Below are 12882 nucleotides of genomic sequence, written 5' to 3'. Positions count from 1 at the left end.
CAGCCATCTGAAAGCAGACACTGAGGTTGCCCTTGTGTCTTGTACCACTGGAAATAAATGCCCTGGGATGTCCCTCCTGGATGTCCCTCCTGGACCCTGGGTGTCCTTCTAGAAAAGCATGGAGCTTCTCTCCATCCTGCTTTGCAACCAAAACTTCACGTGGTTCCCTCATCTACCTCAGGGGTGACACTAGGCATATTTCAGGGAAGTAAACTGCAATCCAAGCCTGGTGGGCAATCAAGGCTCTGTAGGCCTGGACAATAATGGGAAATGAGACATCCACAGCTCTCCAAAGAAGTCTTCACCTGTGAGTCTGGTCCCAATTTCTGTGTCTACCTGCACACCAGGAATGATTACATTCCTTGTCTACCAGAGTCTTGGATGAGAAGGGAAGCACTGATTAAGGTGTTCAGGGAAGGGGACTCAGGGAGGTGGTGGCAAGGGAGGTGATCAGATGCAATGGGAATTGTTCCCTTCTCCTGGGTGGCTTTCCCAGGAGAGCAGAAGCTCTCTGCCAGCATCTGCACCACTCCTTTGCCTAAATGCTGGCAAAACTGCAGTCTGCCTGCATGCAGATACTCCCACATCCATCTGGATCCACTAGTTTGAGCTGCTCCAGTCTAGAAATAACACTAGTGTTTGAACAGCCCCTGACACAGAAGAGGCTGAAGCACCTGTCTGATGGGCTGGTGCCTCATGAAGGATCTCAGATACATCAGTCTGCAAAGAGCCCAGGAGTGCTGCAGCTGTGTGGTGTCACTGGAAGTGAATCACACCATAATTTAATCCTAAATAATCCAGTTTTTGCAAGGCAGAAGAAAGGGAGAGATGCAATATTTGGAAAATCCTGCACTTTGCTCCTTCTTTCTCTTTCTCATTACTGAGAAGGTAGTGAGGCCCTGGCACAGGGTGTCCAGAGAAGCTGTGGCTGCCCCTGGAAGTGTCCAAGGACAGACTGGACAGGGCTTGGAGCAAGCTGAGATAGTGGGAGGTGTCCCTGTCCATGGCAGGGGGTGGAATTGGATGGCATTTGGGATCCAACCCAAACCAACCTGTGATTGTATGATAATCTCTGAGTGAGGAATACACAGGAAACAAACCCTGAGATGTAAAGTCACTCTGCTTTGTTTCCCCAGATGCCCACAAGTCCGTGGCTGGCTGCCAGCTGGACTTCACACTGCATCCTCACAGCTTTCCAGATAATTGCTATGGAAGGAACAGAAAGAGCCCATGGCTGAAAACCTTTTGCGGTGCAGTTTGGAAAGCGTCTCTGAGAGAACTTGGCTTCAAAAGCTGAGGATCAGGAGCTGGAAGCTGCTCTGAACCCAAGTCCTCTGCTCTCAAACCAGGACAAGGGGCAGTTGATGGTGCCACCACTGCTGTGTTTTCCATGTGCCCCATGCCCTTTCAATTGCCTTTCTGAGAACACAGCTGGGGAGGGAACAGAGGTGTCAGGTCTCCTGCTGGGCACTCAGGTGAGAGGGCAGGGAATAACACCATTTCCAGCTTCTTCTGCTGCCCTAGGGGCTCAAAACTCAGTCCCTAGATTTTGGGGTCAGTGCCCTCCATGATCCCTGTCATTACTCATGAGCTGTTTCTCAGTGATTTGTGGAACTGCTCTGAGGAAACTTGAGCTGGAAAACAGCCAGGGATGAGATGTGACACAAGCCCTGGTGCTGGTGACATCCTCCCCTGAGCAGTGCCTGGCTCCACATCACCCTCCTGCTGCAGGGCAGATTCCTGTCCCTTTCCTGTCCTGCTGCCCCTCTTGCCTCTGCTACAAAGATACCCCCATTCCTCACTGTCTCTATGCTACAAACCATCAGTTTTAGGCTGAGAATATGATTTTCCCCAATTCCAAACAAGTTTCTTTTTATCTTTTCCCCACCTAAATGCTTTCACTGTGGTCTTGCCCCTGTCTCCTGGACTGAGCTCTGGCACAGCCCTTCCAGCAAAGTCTGGGGCCAGATTCTTGTGCAGTGGGGGCTGTTCCCTGCTCAGTGTTTGCATAATTGATCCTTTAATTGGAGATCTCTTGCAGGGCTGCCTTATGGCTGTTTCTTTTTTTCCTATCATGGACGTTTTTTGGAAGGTTTGCAGCTTTGTTCTTGGGTTTCTGAGCACTTGCAGTCCTGCATTGCAAGAGCCTTGCAGGGGAATACAGCCAGGAGTTCTTTAATTCAAGAGATCAGACAGGGAAGTCCCTGTGATTTGCTCCAGCCTCTGACTCATGGGGGGAAATACAGATCCCATAAAACATGACAGATAAACAAACTCCTGGACACAAGAGGAGCAAGTTTGATTACAGGCCCTGAAACCAAGTGGCACCAACAATCCCAAGTTCCTACAGCTCCAGGCACACTTCTTGGGAAGATTTGTGTTGGAAAGAGATGTATGGGGCCAGTCCTGCTGATCTTCCTTAACTGAATGTCATCGATGTGCTCACTGTGAACAACAGGAAAGGCAGCTTGGATTTGTCCAGTGCAGGGATTTCTCCCAGCAGGAATCCCTTGTAAATGTTTATTTTAATTTTTTCCCTTTTTTATTTTCTTTTTTAAACCTTTAATTTTTTTTTTAATTTTCTTTTTTCCCCCAGCAACTGGAGGGGGTTAAAAATAAAAGATGCATTTCAGGGGCCTTAATGACTGAGCTGTGAATTGCCTCGGGTTGGAAACTGCCCAGGAGGAGGAAATGCCCTCTCTTGATCAAGCTGGCAGTTGGTTTTCTGCCACCAGATCTGGTGGTTCTTGGGCTTGGCTCCAAAGGCATCAGCTACAAGCCCTCTTGGAGAAAGGCTATTCATTAGGAGCAGCTAAAAACCATCTCCTGTTCCAGCCACTCCAGTTAATCCATCCCTGGGCTGATCTCACCCATAAATTATGGTGCAGGGAGAAGTGCAGCCTTCTGTTTCCATGCGACAGTTTCACAGAGCACCAAACCAGAGAATGCAGGGTAGGCAGAATCAGGGAATCACAGAGCCATTCAGGTTGGAAAAGCCCTCTAAGATCACAAAATCCAAGTGCCACATCCATGGGAATTTTAAATCCCTCCAGGGGTGGGGATTCCACCACTGCCCAGGCAACCTTTGCTGGTGTTTGACAACCCTTCCCATGAAGGAATTCTTCCTAAACATCAGTGAAAAAATCCTAATCAGTGAACAAAGCTGATTCACTACAATCATAGAATCAATACACCAAGTTATCCCGTAAGAAATGATGGAAATAAATCTCCTGCTCTGTACCTGCAAGGATAGAGACCCCAAGAACCAAACTCTGTGTTTTGCCTGTCATCTTTCACAGGTTTGCCCATCTCATGTTGTTTCACAGTTGGCAGAACAAACTCAGCTTGTTACAGAGACACAGAATGGAAAATTTCACCTGAGAGATAATGTTTGACACCAGAAACTGGGACTCTATCCCAGAAGGGTCCCATAGTATTAAAAGGTGCTATCATCCCTACCTAGAATACAGCACAGTAATCATAGCAGGTAAAACTCCTATTGATCCATCAGAAGATAATTCAGGTTGCTTTCCCAAGGAAATACACTTGTTTTTCCAAATATAATAAAGCCATCAAATCCAGCTTAATATAGATGAATTTACTGTTATGTAGTTTATTCTGGTATTGGTTCCAAAACTCCTGTTGAGAGATTTTGTAACATTTTTCTCACTGAATCCCAGCAGTTTCAATTTTTTCAGGGTCTATTTTTTCCCTGTTTGTGGTACTCTCCTTATAGCAACTGCCTCGAGATGCGTCAGGACTCTGCTATATAAAAATGGACATTTGGCTTTAAATAGTTTTATTTGGTGGTGTAGGGGGTGGACTGGAAGCAGAATAATTCCTTATACAAGTCATGGAATATCTGGGTCCTACTCCCAATCACTGCATTGCTTTAGCCAGGCAGAAGCAGAGCAGATGTTCAAATCTGGGTGTCCAAATCATTAACTGAGGTCCAGAATAAGGCATCTGTTGTAACAGCAAAAACTGCACTGAGCCCCCCTGTCCACCCCTGGCTTCCCACACAGGTAGGAAACACTTGGGCTCCAAATAATTGTTTTTGGCTGATTATTTCCAAACAAACATGGAGTGTTTCCCTGTTTTTCTGCACCCTGGCATCTTCTGCACTCGGGCACGTGGAGGGAATCAACACTGTCTAATGCTTTGGCTGTATAATTTACTCGTAGTCTTGTTATCCACACCTTCTTGGAATTGTCTTCTGTGCCCCTCCTGCAGGATGGAAATGCATTTTCCCTGGAGGGAAACCCAGGTCCCAGGTTGTTTTTCCACAGAGTTTCTCTAGATAGACACAATCCCTGCAGGTGAATCCACTGTTCCCCCAGTGCTGTCCCAGAGGGCTGCACATCCCCACGTGTCCCTGTGCCTTTCCCACTGCACACATCCCTGCTGTCATGCCCCAGGAATGACACTGGCAGGCTGCTACACAGCCCTGATGCTATTGCGTGGGAAAAAGAGAAGCAGAAATCATGTTTGAGGGCTGCTGAAGCAAAAGCAACATTTGTCAGGGAAAATAATGGATTTCCCCTTACTTTAATGCTTTAAGAATAGCCTTGAAATGGTTCAGAAATTGTTTGGGGCCAAGTGTTCTCTTCTTGAGAAAGGGAGATGGGCTGGAAGATCCATCCATCATCCATCCATCATCCATCCATCATCCATCCATCCATCCATCCATCTACCCATCATCCATCCATCCATCCATCCATCCATCCATCCATCCATCCATCATCCATCCATCATCCATCCATCATCCATCCATCCATCCATCCATCTACCCATCATCCATCCATCCATCCATCCATCCATCCATCCATCCATCCATCCATCCATCCATCATTCATCCATCCATCCATCCATCATCCATCCATCCATCCATCCATCCATCCATCCATCCATCCATCCATCCCCTATAATTTAATGAATTTATGGTAATTTGGCCTGAGCCCATTTGATGGGAACATCCTGTGGTGCCTCTTCCCTGGATGATGTTCAATAAATCCAGCCAGAGCTTGGTCCTAGCAGCTTTTGACACCACCAGTATCTTTGCTGGTGTTTTTAATCAGTGTATGGTTCCTGTGAACCAGGACTAACATGGGACATGTGGCAGATGGCATGGTTCATATCAATTGTTCTTGTTCTACTTTGATCTGATGCTCTGGGCCACAGTTAATTATTCCAGAGCAATTTGCATTCCTTTCTCAACATCAGTTCTGCCACTTCCACCACAACTCAGAAAATTTCAGGAGATACAAGAAACTGTCCTGACAATCAAAGTAATTAAATGTACTTTTATCCTTCTGCTTTCAAATAACTTTTTTTAATCAGGTCCTCCTGTGTACAACAACACTACAGAAGTTTGGATTTTTCCTGGGATGTCTTGTGGCAGATTTTTAGTATTTTCTGATATCTAACCAGATGCTGAGCTAGCTCTGAACCTTCCTTCTGTGAGGGAGAGTATAGGAGTTTTCAGTCCTTCACCCATCTGTCCATTTTAATAGGAACTTGGGATATTAGAGCACTTTTAGCACTTTCTCAAATGCGACTGGGGCTGATGATGGGCTCCATCCAGAGCAGTGTGACCAGGTCAGGAGAGGGGATGGGGCTTGGAACCACCTGCTTTGGTGGAAGGTGTTCCTGCCCAGGCAGGGTGTGGAATGAGATGAACTTTCAGATCCCTCCCAACCCAAACCATTCTGTGATTCTATCACAAAAGAGTTCATCAGGTGGTGAGTTCATCACAGGCACAGAGTGACAACATAACCCCTTTTTTTATTAGAAAACCATGCTAAATGCTCTTTTATCAGAGCAGAATTAGCTTCTCAATTTCTACCAGAACATGGTCTCACATGAAATGTGCTTTCAGTGTGTTTTCCCCATAATTTATTTCACAAGTGGCACTTCCTGAAGTTGAGCACTGCTATGGCTCTGAAAAATGCTTTGTGAAAGGGCTCCTGCCCTATGTCAAACAGCAACTCAAAAGATATTTATATTTTGGCTTGAAGGAGACCTTTCAGAGCCTGGCTGGTGTAGCAGCTGCCTTTCCTTCAGGGTGCAGGTGGAAAAGCCAGTTCACTGTTCTGCATTATACTTGGAAAGGAGCAGCAGCTTCCACTGCAAACCCAGCAAGTCACCCACCCCAGGCAAAGATGAGACTGTCAGTCTGGAGGGTTTTTTCCATGCTCAGGGATCTCCTCAGGCATTCCTTGTCTGGCTGACCTGCTGCTTGTGGATGGACAAGGAGAAGGGAGCCTTGGCTTGCGGCCTTCACCCTTGTGTGGTACTAAGATATTTCCTCATTTCTTACTATGTGTCTTTCTTTCTCACACCAGTCTTGATTTCTGGCCAAATCTAAAGAATAACAAACATGGGAGCCCAGACTAGACCACGTGCAAAAACTGAGGCACTGAGATACATAAATCACCATCCTGGGTACCAGCTAGGCCATCCTTGATCCCAAGGGATGGCTGTTTCCTTCTGGATCCTTCTGAGGTGCTGATGGAGATGGTCTTGACCTCCACTCCTGGGATGGTCCTGTCTGAGAACTCACGCTGAGCTTCAGGTGCTCCGCAGATAAGACTGATGGGAATCAGGCCTTCATCCCTCCTCCTACTCTTACTTATGTCCTCCCGGATCAGAAAGCAGGTGACTATCTACCTATAGGGGGTTCTGGTTCCTTGACCACCTAGCATAGGTGTCCTTCTGCAAGGACAAACCCAGCACCTAAATTTAACAGGATTTTCCATTAGCAGAAGAGGCAGTGAAGCCTCTATAGAGCCACAGAATTGTTAAAGTTGAAGAAGCCCTCAGAGATCATTGAGTAAAAAATCCAGACTAGGATATATCCCACTTTTCTGCAAATACCTGCAGTGCAGACACCATCAGCTCATTAGTTGTACCTGGATGTTTTTGTGGTCATGGAATCATCACAGAATGGTTTGGGTTGGAAGGGACCAGCAACACCCCCCTGCCATGGGCAGGGACAAATCCCACTGTCCCAGGTTGCTCCAACCTGGCCTTGGACACTTCCAGGGATCCAGGAGCAGCCACAGCTTCTCTATGCCAGGGCCTCACCATCCTCACAGGGAGGAAATTCTTCCCAATATCCCATCTAACCCTGCTCTCTGTCAGTTTAAAACTACTGCCCCTTGTCCTATCACTTTCAGCCCATATAAGAAGTTGTTCTGGCTCCATTTATGAGCCTCCTTTAGGCACTAAGCTCTCCCTGGAGCCTTCTCCTCTCCCAGAGAGCACCCCCAGCTCTCCTAGCCTGGCTCCAGAGCAGAGCCCCAGCCCTTGGAGCATCTCCATGGCTTGAGACAACCAAAGGGAGATGAACCCTATGCTACAAACCAGCCTTAAACTCCTGGCCTTACATCTCTGAAAAGTCTCCAGGTAAATTCTCTTGGCAGGTGTTTGCTCAGGGAACAGGAACTCAGCCACAAACCCCAGAACCACCTCCCAGCATCCCCAGACAGCAGCCCAGGAGAGCTCCACTGCTCTCCACACTCGGCAAAGACAGGACCCAAACACAAACTACAAACCAGGATTTCATCTTGGGTTGAACAACCCGCTGAAGATCCTCATTAGCCACAGAAGCTTTTAATTGTATTTAAACTGCTGGTGATAGCATCCTGTGCTCAGGGACTGTGATCACACATCCAAGGGGGAGTTAAATTACTCAGCTGATAAACAGACTGTGGCGGTATCGGGGAGTTTGAGCTGATTCAAAGAAAAATCATTGCAGATTATCTGAGCACGGAGAAATGGCTGGCAGCATTTGGCACACACGATATTTGAAATTTTGGGTTGTTTCAGCTTTTCAGCACCAATGTGATGAATATTACCCCTGTGTAACTAATGTGGGAGCTGCTCTGCAGAGAGTGGCAAGGATGTGTGCAGACTCAGAGACACTGAGTACGGAAGTTTCTGAGTGCTGAAGGACTTTAAAGTGGAGCTGAGAGTCTTTTGTCACTTGAAAAATTTAATTTTACTAAAAATTTTAATCAGACATCAGTGAACAGTGTGACTCAATCAATGATGACTTCCTGCAAATTCATGTCAAAGAGAGAAAAAAAAGAAGTCAAAACATTTGGATATTTTCAGAAGAAAATAGATCACTTGTTCATTTCACTTTGATGCGATTTGAAGGCTCAGTTTGAAATGTCTCTGAATTTTAATAAATTACCATTTACTCTTAAGTTGAAACAATACACTGCTCTTCAATGGAAAGTTATTTTGTTTTTCTCGGGAGTTTTACTTTCATTTAAAGTGTATCAATATAATTTTCTGTTGGTCCCGAATTCTTTCACCTAATTTTGTTTTATGAAAGAAATAAAACCCATTCTACTTTACCACTTATAACCTTCTTTTTTAGCAGAGTTGGTCACAGCGTGTTTCAGCTTGTGAATTTACAGTAAAATTTACCGTTTTCTGCAAGTTTCAGACCTGTCTCCTGAGCTGCAAAATCCAAGATTAGAAGTTTCTGTTCCCTTCTTGACAGCATTGAACGATTCTCAGATTTGAATAGGAAATTGCCATTAATAAAGGGGAGGGAGGGGAAATCAGAGGCAGCATATTTTATAGTCATAAAATAAATGAACTTTTGCCATGTTTATATTATACATATAATATGGCAGGAAGTAAAGATCAAAGCTGTGTTTATAAAGGACTTGGCCAGTTGTGTGCTCAGAGCAAGCAAATGGGTTCGTGGGAGGCACCTAAGGAATGAAGTTTGGATTTTTAGCTGTGGAAATCAGTGTGCCTTCTTTGACTTGTCTGATTTACATCAGCAGAGAAGCTGGCACAAGGGTCTCAAGGCAGAACAGATATGGTGAAACAAAATAATTTTTTTTTTCTACTGAAAAGTATTTTCCCGAGGTTCCTTCTCTATTTCAGAGTGCTGGGAGTTACTCAGAGAAACAGGATCCCGATTTCCAGCTTCATTAGCTGGAAGGTTGTCAGGTGGTTAGATCCAGACAATCTTTAAAGTCCGTTCCATCCCAAATCATTCAGTGATTTCATTATTTTTAAGGTGTAAAGGTGCAAATGAGGTTTGGAACTGGTTCCTGCCCTGGTTGGCCAAGGAAGGGAATATCACAACGGGGCTGCTCAGAGGGCTCAGCCTTCCAGTACTGGCATCTTCCTGAGCCCCACAATTCCCAAACTGTTTATTTCCAGGTTACACCACCTCCCCTCCATTCCCCCCAATTCACCTGAGCACTGAAAGGGAAACTGAGGCATGCTCAAATGGGATAATTCATCCCTGGTGTTGCAGGGAGAGGAGTTCAGTGCAGCCTTTCTGCTCCCTGCCTGAGTTATACCATCAACTGCAACGCTCCCACAGGGTGAAAATTCCTCACAGCAATGATTTCACCCCATGGAGAGCTGAGCCAAACCCCCCAAACACCCCCCCTCACCCACAGGAGACACTGGAGCAAAGAGGCACCAGACAGCAGAATGAGAGCAGACAGGCACAGCCCTGGTTCACCACTCCAGGGACACCTCAGCTCTCCAGGCACCATGGATTATCCCACTGGAAGGTGTCCCACAGCCCTGGGCTCCAGCTGTGCCTGGGGACACAGCCCAGGGAAACAGCCCCAGAGCTGGAGGGAGCTCCAAAACCTCAGCAGGTCAAAATCTGTCCTGCAGACACGATGCTGTTCCCACTGGCTTGAGAGGCAGCCCCGAGCAAGAGGACTTGAAAAACCCTGAGAAAAAGTGCAGCCCCAGCTGGGATGAATGCTCCTCTGGCTGCAGGGCTGGTGGGACACAAGTCCCCCACGGGCTGTGGGACACGTGGGTCCCAGCTGGCAGATGGAATGACAGACCTCTCTGCTTTGCTGAGCTCCGTGCAAAGGCTGCTGCTGACACTCAGGAATTATTTTAATCTCGTTTTTCCCAGCTCCAGGTTTAGCTGCAGCATTCCAGAGGGTTAATCAGGTCCCCTGAGCTGGGTGCCTGCTGTCAGGATGAGGAGCACTGGCTTCCCTGCCCATCCTGGGTCCCTGGTGCTGGAAAAGGACTTTCACACACGTCCCTGGTGGGCTCTGTGCCTGCTCAGCCTCCCCTGCACGCAGGGGGGAGCATCCTTTCCACAACCAACTTGCCAAAACTTTACAGCACAACACGAGAGACAGCCCTAAGTGAGCACACGGGCACTACAGCAGGGCCACAGCTCCTGGGGGTGATGGATCAGTCCTGGAAAACCACATGGGATCCTCACCCAGCACCCTTACGGATCACACCCAGTCCTGCTCCAGATCCATGCACAACAACAGCAACCCGGGAAGTCAAGATTTGTGCTTCAGGCTCTGACACACTCCTTGTAGGGATAAAACCTCACTCATCTCCGATAGAGGTGGGAGTCCTGGACCCACAGGGGCATATCCAGGTGCAGTTCCCAAAATGGGAGAACACGGAGATAGCAAAACAGTTGTTGGAGACCATAGAAACAGCCTGTTTGAAACACAGCTGCTTCCTCCTTAGCCTAAACTTTGTTAGTTAAAATGCTGAACGCAGAATGAATTAATTAAAGCAATTATTATGCTTCTGTTTTATTCATTTGCTATGTACTTTGATTGATTATATGACTTTGCTTAATAAATATTGAATAAGTGTTAATTAATTGAATTAATTCATCACTGGTTTATTCACCTATCAGTCACCTATCCCTCATTTCTATGCATGAGTTGTGTCCTGAAAAGTTTGTCCCAAGGAGCAGATCCCCAGGGGTTCAGCCCCAGGCAGCAGAGCTGGGATGGGGTCACTTACCAAAAGGCAGGATGAAGAAGAAGGGGAACCAGCAGAGGATGAAAACACCCACGACGATGGCGAGAGTCTTGGCTGCTTTTTTCTCCCGGGAGAACTTGAGGAGGCGCACGGAGAGGGAGCTCCTGAAGTTGTGCCCCTTGCTCCGGGTGCTGGAGAGAGGCTCCTCCAGCACGCTGCGGCAGTGGATGCGCAGCACCACCTCCATGGACTTGTTCCTCTCCTTCTTGACCCCTGCCTCCAGGCTCCGGGTGGTCCGCCTGGCCACCACGTAAATCCTGAAGTACATCACCAGGATGACCATGAGGGGCAGGTAGAAGGAGAAGAGGGAGGAGAACAGGGCATAGCCCGGCTCCTCTGTGATGCTGCAGATGCTCTCGTCCGGCGGCGGCGGCTCCTTCCAGCCCAGCAGCGGCCCGATGGAGATGACCATGGAGGAGAGCCAGACCACCACCAGGATCACCCCCGCCTTCCTCTCGGTCATGATGGTGGGGTACTTGAGGGAGTACTTGACGCCGATGTACCTGTCCACGGAGATGATGCACAGGCTCATGATGGAGGCAGAGCAGCAGAGCACGTCCACTGCTGCCCAGATGTTGCAGAAGATGCGCCCGAACACCCAGAAGCCCAAAACCTCCAGGGTGGCCGAGAAGGGCAGCACGGTGGTGCTGAGCAGCAGGTCGGCGATGGCCAGGTTGACGATGAAGTAGTTGGTGACCGTCTGCAGGTGCCGGTTGCAAGCCACCGAGAGGATCACCAGGATGTTCCCCACGATGGCCGAGAGGATGAAGACGGCCAGGAACACCCCCACTCCCACCGCCTGCACGTCCAAGGCGAAAGTCAGCGTGGTGCCGTTGCCCTCGGGGGTCTCCTCCCCTTGCAGCCCCCAGGACCGGTTGGCAGCGCTCTGGCCGCCTTGTCCCGTCCGGTTCCCACTCAAGCTGCCATTGCTCAGCTCGGGGAAAGTCATTGTAGAAAAAGTCCGGGCTCCATGGAGGGCGAGGAGAAAGCGGTGCCGAGGCGCAGCTCCCCCAGCATGATCCCCGGCTGGCAGCCCCCGCCAAGACGCGCTCCGCACCTCGCTCCCCCGGCCGGGGTGGAGGGATGGAGGGGGAGAGAGGGATGGAGAGAGAGAGAGAGAGAGAGAGAGGGAGGGAGCGCAGGACGCGCTGCCCTCCGCCCGCTTCACGCCGTCCGCCCGCGCTGCCCCCCGTCCCCGCTGTCCCCGCTGTCCCCGCGGCTCAGCCCCGGGGGGGCAGCGCCGTCAGAGCCCCCCCGCCGCCCTCGCATGCTCCGGGGGCTGCGCTGGGCACGGCCGGCAGCGCCCGGCGGCTCCGCGGCTCCGCGCTCGGACCGGGAGCGGCGGGAGGGGCCGGACGGGCCGGGGGCGGGCGGGAGCCCCGCGCGTCAGGTGCCGCCGGGGAGGAGGAGGAGGAGGAGGAGGAGGCAGCTTTGCAGGACGAGGAGAGCCCGGGGCAGAGTGAAACCGGCGTCAGAAAAGGAGGGGAGAGGAGAGATGATGGACGGGGTCCAGGCGAGATGATGGGGGGGGGGGGAGTCCTGGAGAGATGATGATGGAGGAGGTTCTGTCGAAATGATGATGGAGGGGGTCCAGGCGAGATAATGATGGGGGGGGGGTCCAGGAGAGTTGATGATGGAGGGGGTCCAGGCGAGATCATGATGGAAGGGGTTCAGGCGAGATGATGATGGGGGTCTAGGCACGCTCTGGGAGGAGGCAGCCCCCAGGAGGGTCTTGCAGCACTGGGGTGCATCGCCCAGGAGGAGCACTCAGCAGTGGGGTGCAGCCCCCAGGGGGATCACTCAATACCGGGGTGCAGCCCCAGCAGAATCACTCAAAACTGGGGTTTAGCCCTAGGAGGAGCGCTCAGCAGTGGGGTGCAGCCCGAGGGAGATCACTTAGAACTGGAGTGCGGCTCCAGGAGGAGCACTCAGAACTGGGGTGCAGCTCCAGGAGGAGCACTCAGAACTGGGATTTAGCCCCCAGGAGGGGTTACTCAGCACTGGGGTGCAGCCCCAGGAGGGGTCACTCAGAACTGGAGTTTAGCCCCAGGAGGAACACTCAGAACTGGGGTCCAGCCC

At 49.8% G+C, this 12882-nt stretch overlaps 1 protein-coding gene and 1 long non-coding RNA gene across 2 annotated transcripts in view; one reads left to right on the top strand and one right to left on the bottom strand.

Annotated features, from left to right (window-relative positions):
* LOC135299697 (uncharacterized) overlaps positions 1-1650 on the top strand; it is a 49478-nt gene extending 47828 nt beyond the window's left edge. Inside the window, exon 3 of the long non-coding RNA XR_010361652.1 lies at positions 1137-1650. This is a non-coding gene — a long non-coding RNA (uncharacterized LOC135299697). The remainder of the gene's footprint in view (positions 1-1136) is intronic.
* The window catches only part of ADRA1D (adrenoceptor alpha 1D), a 41618-nt gene extending 29419 nt beyond the window's left edge, over positions 1-12199 (bottom strand). The window contains exon 1 of the mRNA XM_064419040.1: positions 10786-12199. Coding sequence (XP_064275110.1) covers positions 10786-11752 — 967 coding nt within the window. The 5' untranslated portion in view covers positions 11753-12199. The remainder of the gene's footprint in view (positions 1-10785) is intronic.
* Between the last annotated feature and the right edge of the window lie 683 nt (positions 12200-12882).

Source organism: Passer domesticus, chromosome 4 (assembly GCF_036417665.1).
Source record: "Passer domesticus isolate bPasDom1 chromosome 4, bPasDom1.hap1, whole genome shotgun sequence".
Classification (NCBI taxonomy): Eukaryota; Metazoa; Chordata; class Aves; order Passeriformes; family Passeridae; genus Passer; species Passer domesticus.
Note: the sequence above shows the minus strand (reverse complement) of the source record. Positions and strands in the feature narration are given on the sequence as shown.